Source organism: Coffea eugenioides, chromosome 6 (genome assembly GCF_003713205.1).
Source record: "Coffea eugenioides isolate CCC68of chromosome 6, Ceug_1.0, whole genome shotgun sequence".
Lineage (NCBI taxonomy): Eukaryota > Viridiplantae > Streptophyta > Magnoliopsida > Gentianales > Rubiaceae > Coffea > Coffea eugenioides.
This window is the reverse complement of record NC_040040.1, coordinates 13,035,574-13,049,041: the sequence shown is the minus strand read 5'-3', so window position 1 is coordinate 13,049,041 and position 13,468 is coordinate 13,035,574. Positions and strand designations below refer to the sequence as shown.

At 39.3% G+C, this 13,468-nt stretch overlaps 2 protein-coding genes across 2 annotated transcripts; both read right to left on the bottom strand.

Moving 5' to 3' along the window:
* Positions 1-1,830: 1,830 nt before the first annotated feature.
* Positions 1,831-3,295, bottom strand: LOC113775257 (xyloglucan endotransglucosylase/hydrolase protein 22-like). Its single transcript, XM_027320051.1, has 3 exons — positions 2,974-3,295; positions 2,671-2,864; positions 1,831-2,353 (listed from the first exon to the last, which is right to left on the bottom strand). The coding sequence occupies exons 1-3, from the start codon at positions 3,244-3,246 to the stop codon at positions 1,963-1,965; spliced, it is 858 nt and encodes a 285-aa protein (XP_027175852.1). The 5' UTR covers positions 3,247-3,295; the 3' UTR covers positions 1,831-1,962.
* A 5,895-nt stretch (positions 3,296-9,190) lies between these two features.
* On the bottom strand, positions 9,191-9,727 carry LOC113773588 (uncharacterized mitochondrial protein AtMg00310-like). Its single transcript, XM_027318223.1, has one exon. It carries the CDS (start codon positions 9,725-9,727, stop codon positions 9,191-9,193), a length of 537 nt encoding a protein of 178 aa, XP_027174024.1.
* Positions 9,728-13,468: the final 3,741 nt, after the last annotated feature.

Here is a 13,468-nt window from a genome sequence, read left to right as displayed (position 1 = left end):
TTGGGCCATTGGACCTCATATTGAAAACTTTGATGTTTCTGACTCTGCGTTTAAATTTGTAAGGGCTATGGGTTTGACTTATCCTGAGTTTTATGTCTGGTTCTATCCTTCCTGATGTAGACATTTGGGCAATATTTGTGCAAGTTAAGCATACTTAATGTCATATTGACAACTATTTCTTCTGTAACTTTCTGTAAGATGGTGCTAATCATCTTAATGTGCGGAACGTTGTTTTGATTGCAGAGCTGGTTCATACCCGACAAAAGCTTTCGAATTCTATACTCCCTTTATTTTGCATGAGATTATCGAAATTGAATCCCTTGGGACTCACCAATTAGCCAGTTGTGGGTCATGAGGCACGTTTACTTGCAGAGATGTCTATAGATAATTCGGGTCTTACCGTTTTTGTGGCAAGGATGTCGATAAGCTGTATGATAATTCAGGCAACGCGGGCACAAATAGCTGCAGAAATATATCATTTACCATTTGATTTTGAGGGAGAAGATCATGCCAACAATGGTGCTGGTACAAGTGCTTATGCCCTATTGTTCGTTGCTCGGGTTGCCCAATTCCTGTTTTCTGAAGTGAAAAAAAAGAGGCCTTCAGCTCTGGGAATACTGCCAGCAATCTCTCTCTCTCTCTCTCTCTCTCTCTCTATATATATATATATAGATATATATAATTCGAGGCAGTTGTCAGCTTGTGAGTTTCGATAGAGTAGACTTCCAAGTGGCACAGATAAATTCTCCATCTTGGAGACTTTTAACCTGATGCAGACTCTTTCAGGTAGGGGAATTTATCGTCCATTAATGGTTTTTCATTCCAATGTCTTCGTGATAAATTCTGAAAACACATGGTGCTTCACAATGATTCCATGAGATTAACACAACTATAGAATTGTTTAATTTGCCCTGGAAAGTATTCGGGATCATGCAGATATTTCCAAATGCAGGCAGGAAGAAGAGAAGAAAGGCTTTTCTTCCCTAGGTTTCTCTGAAAATGACCGTGAAGGACGAAATTAACCCTAAATTCTGACCTCCGAATCCTACAGGCTACATGTCAAATGACGGCTCTAAGTACCTGGTTGGGAGGAAAGCTGTTTCTCCTCTGATTCTCTTCTTTGCAAGGCAAGATTTTAGACCCTTTTTTTGGTTAACAGTACCTCTCATTTTACCACCCAACACAACTCAAGCCCCTGCAAAATTTTAGACTTGTCTAATCATTTGCTTAAAATTGGTTTATCTCTATATACATTGATGAGTTTTTTCCCCTCTTTTACCAATAATATCTTTTCCTCGTCTAATATCTTTTAAAGTTTAGACAAGCTTTGCATTTTAATCAGGAGTTACACACAATCATTAACTTGGACCTTCATATGCAACAAAAACCCAAAAAAAAAAAAAAAAAAAAAAGTGGTACCCAATTTAATTTTGGATTCAAGCTTTTTTTACGAAATTTCCTTGTGATTACGATGTGTTTTAACTCTTTATAGATTAGAGTCGAATACTTCATAGTACCTCACTTCGTTTTTCTTTTTCTTTTAATAAATTTCGAGTGATCAAGAATAATAGTAAATTTAGCTATAGTACCATAGGTACTCTAACACTTTTGAGACTTTAAAATATAAAGAGTACTTGTTCTCCAATCTTCATATTCATTTTGGCAAAAGAAATGACATCAGAAGAATTAAGTAAAACAGATATATTCACAAATTGTCATAACAATCTAGTAATATAACTCATTTTCGCAATTTCTACATAAAAAAAAAGCCACTAAATAATAATAACAAACTAAAGAATCTTTGAAATATTTCAATATAAATATTCTAGCTTTCATTCTATTTCAACTTTTATTCAGGTACACAAACGAAAGAATATATAAATAATTATAACAAACACAATACACAAAAAGCATAAAATGCAGCAAACATTTTGCCCCTGATCAGTTTCTTATGACGATCCATTATTGAAGAGAACACTCGGCAGGAAAGCCTTGGGGAAAGCGTTTTGTATCAGTGCAATAATTGTAAATCATGTAATTCTTCCGGACCCATTGTAGCCTCTGTTGGCTTGTGGCATCCAACTCCTGATTCAGCCATGCATTATTGGAAGGAGAATTTGAATTGCACGAAGATTTTCCTGACGACCAAATACAAGCATTTTGGTTGAGGCTTCTGTAGGAAGCAGTGAATGGAGCCCTGGACCAGTCTGTCTTGACAAGTCCACCTCTTGTTGCCCAGTCATCAGCATTCCACAGGCTTGAGTACATCCTCATTGGTTGGTTCTTTGGGTATGGAACACCCAGAGACTCGGGATTTTTGTATTCCCTGATAGGTGTGCCATCCACGGAAAAGCTGAAAATATAGAGCCAAAATTCAGGATCAAAACAAACTTGCATGTTTTGAAACTCTACTGGCTAGTAATTAATTGAAAAAAAAAAAGAGAAGAAAACTATAAGTTATATGTCATGTAAGTATAGATAGAACCATAGATTTTACGTTAACTAGGGAAACTATAGTATATATAAACTTAAGTATGCAACGTAAATTATTTTTTAAATTTTTGCAGGGTGTATGTTTAAAGTTTAAACTAATAAAGAACAATATGCGAATGTTTTGATGTGGTCAAGTTTTTAAGTGAAAGAATTTCTTGCATTTGTAGTTGTACTTACATGATGCGTTGCGGGTTCCAAAGGATTGAATAGGTGTGGAAATCTGCAGTGGGGTCAAACCAAAGGTAGAATTGTTGCTCCCGGCCACCCTTGCCTTGAGCGTATACATTAGTATGAAGAATATAAGGATCGCCACTCAGGTTTCCCAAGAATTCGTAGTCTATTTCATCATGAGTTGGTCCTTGTGATGATAGCTGCACCATGTGGGCAAGGACGTGGTATTAGTAACAGGATTTTTGAAAGGAAAACTTGATATATTTGCTCAGCAATATTTTAAATAGTACTTGGTAGAACTGTTCTTACATAATAGGCAGTTACAGTGCCAGCTGAATTTCCAGGGACAAGCTTGAGCTGCATATCAATCTTTCCAAAGAGATATTCATTCTTGGATTGAAAACCCGAGCCTGAAGTTTTATCAAGGGAGAGAGTAAGAAGGTCTCCGTTGTTGAGGATTCTTGCACGGCCATCGCCCCATGTAACATCAATATTGTTGTAGAAATTTGCGAACGCTGAGCTGACAAAGAGAGACAATAAAACAAATACTATTGGAGTCAAATTCCAAGAAGAAGAAGCCATTAGTATTTCTCTATCTGTTGAAGAATATTAGTTGTACTTTGAAGAGAAATGTGCCTCTAAGATGATTTAAACTGAAGCTTGTTGGTAGATATATATATAGGGAAGGAAATGGTGGGAAATGTGCAAGACAAGAGAGACTTGAGCCGATTGTTCGAACAAACCAAGATAAGTGTGGGGTTCACAAAAATTTTTTAGTAAAAGATTGAAAGATCAAGAGGGAGATTGAGCTGGACACAGATGGTAGAGGGACAGAGGTTGTTATTATTACTTATTAGCGCATGTCTTTTGAGTATGCAGTGACCAACCCGGGGGCGGGCGGGCGGAAGGAAGATGCCAAGAAGGCTCCCAATAGTAAGTTCTAGTACCAGTAATCAAGATTAGGAGTCTCACGAGTTGAGTTACTTGAGTTGTTGTTTAGTTTAAATCGATTGTGTAACTTCTACATCATCTGATCTGATGTAAATTAGTAGTGTAACTTGGGTGTAACTTATACGATTAAATTTATGAAAAAATCACACAATGACATTAAAATTGTTTGAATTGATACCCACTTATCCAATCAGTTTGAGTCAGAACTTGTGAGGTCCCAAATTCCTAGTAATCACTACTCAGACGCGGTTGTGTTGAATGGTTTACTGCTGATGTGAGCTTTCTTTGACCTACAAAAAGATGCCTCTCTGGACGATTGGTGACTTCTCACCAACTCTAACTATTGTCATGAATTTTACTTTCTGAACTTTTTCTTATTTGTAAGATTACGTTTTAAGAAGAAAGAACAACACAAGTCTCCTTCATCTCACCAATGCCTCTGCTTCTTTGCTACTATTGAAACCAAAGCGTGTTGTAAGTGATCATGCATCTTATTTATGCAAGAGAACGGCACCAAACGTAAAAGCCATTGACCCCTTATGGTAATTTGACAATTTTCACAAGATGGGCTGCTGGAGAGGCCTGGCCAACACCGCACCAGCGTACCAACCAAGAAATATGACGTTGGACTGCTGGAGGGTTGGAATGGGTATACAACCCTCACAATATTTTTTTTTTTGAAAAGGCTGAAGTATTTTTTATAGAGGGAAAGTTATCCTAAAAAATAACGTCTGGCAATTGAATACTTGAGATGCCGTCCGATTTAACTTCTTAAACAATTTTCACCAAAGGTTGTGAGTATTTGGATTTTGGGCTATAGAAAGTGCTACTATGTAAAATTTTTACAAAAAGGCATCGACCAGCAGCCTGTTCTCTTATTTGACGAGCATAAGAAGTTTCCAAGAACATCTTATTTTAAGTCGGAAAATTATATCAGAAGACAAGTTCTTCTTCTAGAATTCCTCAAGGTAGCATTTTGTTGGCCTCAAATTGGTCTACAATTCATTGTTAGAAACATCGGATGAATGCTAGAAAATAAAAAAGCTTTATTAATAGTCCAAAATACTTGAAAGAAAATTGTATTGAAAAAAAAAAAAAAAGAGTTACCTGGATAAATTGCGAAAGGTTTAATGAACATACTACAATTTTTTATTCAACAGTCAGTTTGGATTGAAATATTCGTACTACTGTTGAATAGGATATGGAGTTTCAGAATTCATTATCCAGGTTTCACACTCCAGAGTTCAGACATTATTGTTAGTCATATCTCGTATTCTCGTTGACCGTATGAAGCCATAAGAAGAGAAAGACGAATGACAGTAAGCAAGAGAAGTTCCACGCAACCAAATGATATTGATGGGGCAGACATGACATAAGAGCCGGTGTACTAACAAATCCAGGGAAAGAAGCAAAATCCGAGAAAGGAGAAATTGAGTTGGAAACAGGTGGCAAGTCCAAGTCTTGAAGTGGTTGTTGATTATAAAACTCCAAAATGAGATCACGCTTTTGGATTAGATTTAGAGGTGCTTTTTTTTTTCCTTGTTATTTGACAAGACCTTTGGACCCCCCATTAATTAAATGTGAGCTGAATGGTATCCTATTAAATTTGTAGTACATGCATGCAATCTTGCTGTGCATATGCTTGCCAGCTGCTACGTCGCTACCATCCCCAAGTTCAGCTCTCTTTCCAATTCCAATCAATGCTGTATTATTAACCTAGGTTAGTTTGGATTATAAGTTATTTGAGATATTTTGACAGTAGCACTTTTTGTGATGTGATGTATGTGAGATAAAAAGGTGTATTGAAAATTGTAATGATGATATAAAAAAATATATTTGAAAAAATAATCAGCTGTCCAAACAAATAATTGTTGATTTGGTTACTGTAATTCTTCCAAGAGGAAGGAGGAGGGGAGGAAGAGGGAGTCGCGAGAATCAAATTAGAGATTTTATGGTTACTTAGCTAACATATTATTCTTATTAGTTCGGTCATTGATATTTTTTGCGAGTCAAAAAAATCCTATGCATATTAGATTACAGAATCCTCTACTATATAACATAGGCCGGTTCTCTCTTTTTTTTTTTTTTTTTTTTTTTTCCTGATGCAGGGATATCCAGGCTTTCAGCCCGACTAATTTCCTGCGGTCCGAGAGGAGATGTCCACTCTTCCAGAACACAATATTCCCGGAACTCGAACCTGGGTCGGCAGCCTTAAGGAAGAACTGGCCGGTTCTTGATTGCTATAGATTTTACAAAAATAATAATAACAATAATAATTGGAATTAGTAAAAAAAACACTCTTGAATAGTGCCTAGACTTTGGTTTTTTGGCTTATTAAACATTGAAGCACAAAACTAAATGAAATCACAGAAAAACTCTGCTTACATCTAGGTTAATAATTAATCAAACGAGAATGCCCTCACATACAGTCCTACTTGTTCATAGTCAAATTACGTACTAAACTCTTTTTAGAACATGATGGTCTTTTTGCAAACACTTTACAGGTGGTGGTGGTGTTAGCAGTACTGCTATGAAAAATCTTTAAGTCGAACCCATCCTGTTGAGTCTTGATCCATTAGCTTAGCTGGTAAAAGACACACATCAAAGACGACACAAGTCCTTTAAATTTCTAAAAAATTGATATGACTATAATAATGATACATGTCCACAGCGACCCCTTGTTTCCAAATTTGATACAGTCCAAGCTGCCGTACGTTCACCTAATCTTGCAATGATTTAACAAATTTTGTTTAGCTGGATACAGATGGAAAATTAAACAAAATAATTAAAAAAAAAAAAGTAGCATTTGTTGATTTGAAAGCATGCAGATAAGGGTCTACAAGATTTGACTTGTTTGAACAATCCAATCCATTAACCTTCAATGTTTGTTTCCCACACTCGGTTTTATAGCTTTCCTACTGGTAGGAAGATCATCATGCTCAACGATTAAAATGTGCACTCATCCTCAGCCGCCACCGGCACGTCGGAATTAAGATTGTGACTTATCCAAATTAATTAGATTTGACTTTTTTATTCTCTGAATTGTGGGTAGATTTCAGTAGTAAAAAATATTTTAATCTTTTTTGCCTTTTTCTCGGGAAGCCATAGCTCATCTTAAAAAACGGTCTCGCTTGAATTGTTGTTATTTTTTAGATTTTTTATTAAAAACATATATATTATAATTATTTAATATATATAAAATAAAAATTGTTTAGAAAATATAGTCGCATAAACGTAAAAATTTTTTAATAGAAAACTTCAATCCAAGCAAGAATAATTTTGATCCCTGAGAATGGAAACCGTATCAATACGCAAACGTGAAAAAGTGACGTTTACCTTATCAAACATTCAATAATTAATTATAGACTTCAACATCCAATAAGAAAGAATTAGTCAAAGTGCCGATCGACAAATTATTTAAGGAAAAATAAAAAACAGAAAAAGGGGGGGGGGGGGGGTGGAAACAACCGCGTGCAGTAACCTTAGCTTAGTACAATAGTCTGTCATGAAATTTGTCTCTGAAAGTCTGTTCTCCTTGTCATAGTACAACATGTGTTTTCTGAAATTTAGAATCTGTGGAAGAGTTTTCATCGCCATAAATTTCAAAACGTATACACCGATGGGTGAGTTGTCAGTTAAAAAAACAAAAAAAAGATGAGTCGTCATTTATAATCTACTTTAAATCGTACATTTCCTCCCTTTGACGTACAGTACAGCTCCATTCGGATTTATGCATTTAAGGATGCTTTAGAAATATTTTACTATATCACTCTAATCGAAAGTGTGTTCATGAAAAAAATATATATACAACATTTTTAATCCAATTTTTTTTCTTTAGAAACTTTCCATCCAAATGCAGAATTCTCATGTACGATAGATGCATCATTTCTAGAAATGCATTCAATTTCCTCCTCTTTCTTTCTTTTTTTTTAAAAAAAAAAAAGAAAAAGAAATATATGTGCTAGTAATAATTATCCACCACCAAATAAGCACTTCGGATTAAATAAGCATTTGGCATGTTTTGTAGAACGATTTTATAGAAAAAGAATCAATTCTGATTCTAGTAGAGTACAATTATCTTCCAACCACTTTGCAATTTCATCTAATAAATGATTTCCCTCGCACAGTTAGTTGTTTTACCAATTCCATACCTCTTTTTTTTTTGTCCAAACTGCAACATTGTATTAATAAAGAAACATTACAGTATAGGTGGGCAACTGCCCGTACAATCTGCTCGAACTTGTTCAAGCAGCCAAACTGGGAAGTTTTCCTTCCATTCAGTATTTTGCTTCAAAGTAATAGCTACTTTAGCTATCTTGTGACTAACAAAGTTGTTCACCCTGTTTGTAAAGGTGAAGCAACATTCATCAAATTTTGACCTAAGTATCCTGACATCATGTACAATTGTTGCTATAGCTATGTCCTCCTCCTCACTACACACTGCTTTGACTATCTGACTACAATCCACTTCAAATTCAACCCTTCGCCAACCTTGCTGATAGGCAACTATCATGGCCTCCCTTAACGCTTTTGCTTCTTCCACCTTCGGGCTGGCACAACTAAAATTAGGAACAGCCCAAGCCCCCAGCAATCCTCCTAGCCAATCCCTTGCTACCATCCCCCAGCCTGCCCTATCAGCTTTAAGGTGTAGCGTTGCATCTGAATTCACCTTGACCCAACCAGCCCTTGGCCTCCTCCATCCTAACACTGCTTCATCTTTTCTCACCTGACCTTCATCAGTTCCCCTCTCCCCTTCCTGAACTTCCTGATACTCCCTCCACTCCCTTAACGCTTTCTCTACTACCAACCTTGGGTCCCCACGATTCTCATCAAACTATCTTGCATTCCTGGACTTCCAAATTTGCCACAGTAAGTTGACAGTCAGGATAATGCGTTCCCTCCCATTTTTCTCCTTCGCCGCCCCCTTTAATTCCTCCCACCAATGCCAGAAACTGTTTGAAAACATCTCTAAACCATCCCAACTCAATGGCGCAATCTTCCATATAACCTTGGCGTGATGACATAGAAACAAGCACTGTTCAATAGTCTCCGTACTTTCCCCACAGATTATACACATAGGATCATCTTTCAAGCACCTCTCTCTGATCACAGCATTAACTGGCAGCACCCCATGCAGGCATTTCCAAATGAAGTGCTTCAGCTTATGTTTCATGTTCAAACCCCACAAAAAGGTCCAGCTCGAGTTAGTTCCCACCTTTGTACAACTAGATCCAGCATCTGTCCTCCCCTGCAACCCCATCATTTTCCTCTTCTTAGCCAATCTATAACCTGACTTAACCGTGTACATACCTGTAGGAGAGAAGTTCCAATATATTCTATCCTTCAGAGATTGTACCCCAAGCGGGATTCTCAGTATGTCCCTCCCTTCCTCCTTCTCAAAAACTTGCTTGATCAGTTCCCTATCCCACATCCCGTCCCTAATAAGCTCACTCACTTTCTGGACCTTCATTCCTTCCCTTCTCCTCGATTTGACCCTTCCATCCTCTGAACTAGGAAGCCAGCGATCCATCCAGATGTTTACAGATTTCCCATCCCCCACCCTTTTCCTGGTTCCTTATTCCAATAGCTGTTTTGCACTGAGAAAACTCTTCCAACACCATGAGTCACCATTAGCTGCATTTGTATCCCAGATAGACATTCCTTTAAAGTATCTAGCCTTCATTATCTTGCTCACCAGGAGATTCGGCCTAGTCAGAAGCCTCCAAAGCTGCTTAGCCAGTAATGCTAAATTGAACTCACTCAGCTCCCTGAAGCCCAACCCTCTATCTGACTTGACCTCAGTCAGCTTTCCCCATCTGAGCCAGTGAATCCTTTGTCCATCTTTCTTCTGTCCCCACCAAAACCTAGCCATTTCTGAGCATATGTCCCTACATAAGGTCTGTGGCAACAAGCAGCAAGACATTACATAGGTAGGTAAAGCCATTACAACTGATTTTAACAATACCTCTTTTCCAGCTTGACTCAATAGCTTCTCCTTCCATCCCGTAAGTCTTGCAGTTGCTTTTTGTCGTATAAATTCAAACATCTGCCTTTTAGACCTCCCAATAACCAACGGCAATCCCAAATATTTGATCTGCAACACTTGCCTCATTCCCTATAGCTCAGCCAGCACTCATCTTTTATGTACCTCCTTTACATTCCTACTGAAGAAGATTGAGGATTTCTCTATATTAATCTTCTAACCAAAAGCTCGTTCGTAAGCCTCCAGGATCGTCCTCAGATGACCAGCTTCCTCCCCATTTGCCTTACGAAAAATCAAGGAATCATCTGCAAAAAACAGATGAGACAGTCTGGGGACACCTCTTGCAATCTGCAAGCCTGACAACCTCCTTTGATCATTAGCTTGCTTTAATAGGGAAGTAAACCCTTCAGCACATATCAAGAACAAGTAGGGGGATAAAGGATCCCCTTGTCTCAGACCTCTAGAAGGTCTAATAAAACATGTCTTCTCACCATTAAAATTCACTGTGTAGGTTACACTAGTTACACAGTTCATGATCCAGTTGATCCATCTAGGACAAAACCCCATCCTAAACATCACCTTGGCCAGAAATTTCCACTCAACTCTGTCGTATACCTTGGACATGTCTGGTTTGAGAGCCATGTATCCCTCTTTCCCAATCCTTTTATTTTTTAGGAAGTGAACACATTCATGGGCTACAAGGACATTATCTAAGATCTGTCTGCCCGGAACAAAGGCAGATTGAGACTCACTGATACAACTATTAAGGACAGTTTTGAATCTATTGGTCAGAACCTTGGAAATGATTTTGTAGAGCACGTTACATAAGCTAATCGGTCTAAAATCAGTCATGGTACAAGGGGCTTCAGTTTTAGGAATCAAACTAATCAAAGTCTCAATGATAGACTTAAGCAAGTAACTAGAATGGAAAAAGCTATGCACAGCCTGGATAACATCAGCTTTAATAACATGCCAAAATTTTTGAAAAAAGGCAGGAGACATACCATTTGGACCTGGAGACTTGTTTGGATGTATTGAAAAAACAGCTCGACTTATTTCCTGATCTGTGACTGGCCTGATTAGTTTCCTATTCATTGCAGCAGTGACAGTCTGTGGGATTCCTTGCAAGATTCCTGCAAAGTCACCAGGCTTATCTGATGAAAAAATTTGTGAAAAGTAGTCTAATATCTCTTTGCAGGTCTCCTCCTCACCCTCACACCATTCCCCACTCCTCTTCTGCAACATGCTAATCCTATTCCTTTTTCTCCTACCAACCACCATAGCATGAAAATAGCCAGTGTTTTTATCCCCCTCTTTTAGCCACTGCACCCTAGCCTTTTGACTCCAGAAAATTTCCTCTTTCTTATAACCCTCAACCAGCTTCTTCTTAATGTTTATCAGGTGTACCCGAGAGCCTCCATCAGCCTTTTCCTTTGTCTTCTTTATCTCTTTTTTCAACATTTCAATCTGTTTTCGTGAGTTTCCTGTACATCCTTTGCTCCATCTCAGGAAATCCATTCTAACTTGCCTAATTTTACACTGCACTTTGTATAGCCTGTATCCCTGTTGCTTCTCCTCCCAAGCCTTCCTTACCACTTCCCCTATACCCTCTTGCTGTAACCACCTTGAATCAAACATAAATCTTTTCTTCCTTCTCCTTCTAGCAGGTCTTGTATCCAACACCAACATACAATGATCGGAAGCCTCGGTGTCCACATGTAGACACTTAGCCTTTCCCATCCTCTCCACCCAATCTTTGGTGCCTAGAATCCTATCTAATCTCTCCTTCACCTCACCTTCATTCCCCCAGTTGTTACTCCACGTCCATGGTTTGCCTTCATATCCTATATCCACCAGTTCATTATCATTGATAAAGGATCTGAAATCTTGCAACCTCCCTTCTGACTGTTGGTTCCCTCCCCACTTTTCACTATTGGAAACAATGTCATTCATATCCCCCATAATGGCTCAATATTTATCCCATAGTACCTTCCTCCTGGAAATAACCTCCCACTGTGCCTTTCTGATTCCCGAATCTGTACTAGCATAGACACATATACACCACCATTCACATTTTGCTTCACTATCCTCTATTAAAACCTCAATGGTGAAACTAGTGAACAAAGTTTTTTTTACCACCAACTCCTTTTTCCATAGTACAGCCAAACCCCCTGCAATGCCAACTGAATCCACAACAAAGACATTCTCAAACTTAATCCACTGCTTCACCTTATTTAAGTAACTTTTTTTCTTTTTTGTTTCTGACAAAAATACTAATTCTGGAGAGTGGAGTCTCACGACCTCCCTCAATTGGAGAACTGTCAAGGGGCTCTCCGCACCTCGACAGTTCCACACCAGAGCCTTCATAAAAACCTTGGAGCCCCTTCTAGGGTGGGCTCCATACCCTCAAACATATCCATGCATTCACTAGACTCAATCCCAGTTCTGACCTTCTTCCAATTCTCCTTCCCCACTTGCCTCACAATCCGCTCCCTCTCTCCTTCCTCCAGCTTCCTTTTCCCATTCCCAGCTCCACTCAACCCTACATTCGCCTCTCCCAATGGTTTCCTCTTGCTCACCTCGAGCACAATTCTTTTCCACGTCCTACTTACCCTATGCCTTCATGTAGACTTACTCATCAATTTACCCCCCGTCCCCTTCCCATTACTTTCCCCAGCCTGCGACCCATCATTCCTCCCTCCCCTTAATCCCTCAGTAATCTTGTCTCCCTCAGCACCCCCCTGTACCCTATCAACCCACATCAGATCATCAGAACCTCCCCCCCACCACGAAGCTTCCTTGCCCCTGTAAATCCCTCAGCCCCTCATCCCTGCCATCATCCCCCTTTCCTTCCCCCATTCTACCACTATCCTTCCGGAACCCCTCATCCCCTTTGTTCATTCCTTCCCTCCCAACTTCCCCTTGACCCCTGCCCCGCACCTCCCCAGCACCCTCCTCCTTACCACCCCTGGAAGCCAAGTTCTTATTCAGCTCCCTCTCAGCCTCTCCTTTGGATTGTGCTACCTTATGAAAATCTTCCGTGTAGGTTAACAGTAGATTATTCACAGGTCTCTCCGTATCCTTATTATCCCATGCATGGCCCCTCTCCTCCTCCGTCTCCCCATTCCCATTACCGTTCCTAGCCCTCCTATTTGGACTGCGAGGAAGACTAGCTCTCAACCAGCTCCCAAACTGAAAATTCCCTTCTACATTCAACCCCTTCTACCCACAGTTTCGCTTAATTTGCCTAATCTTGCCACAACCAAAGCAGAAATCAGGACATTTTTCATATCGAAAAGCAATCCATCTTTGCTCACCATTACAATTCACCATGATACCCCGAGGTAAGGGAGCCGAGAGGTTAACTTCAACTAAAGTTTTCAGATGCTTCCCTTCCTTACCCCCACTTTGTGGCACAATCACTTCATGAACCTTAGGGAAAATACTACCTATCTTCCTTCCAGCTTTTTTCGTCACCCAATGCAACGGAATGTTCCAGATCTGGACCCATATTAACGTACTACAGAATGCCTCTACATCATCCTCCAATCCTTCTTTCCACCTTAGAAGCACTAGTGGCTGATCGTCATAGATCCATGGCCTTTGACGCATCACTGCCTCCATATCCTGTTCCTTGTCAAAGGTGAACTGAAACAGGTTGCGTCCAATTTCCATAACCTTGAGATTCCTTGCCTGTGACCACATACTATTCACAAAGCTCCTCAGTCCTCATATATTTGCCTGTTTATCCCCCCAAACCCTCCCGATCAGGCTCATATTGCACTGTGACACACTCTTCGCTACTTCCTCCTTCTCCAACCGGACTCCATCTCGTTCCTCCTCAGAGAGATTGAATCTGCGAAGAATATC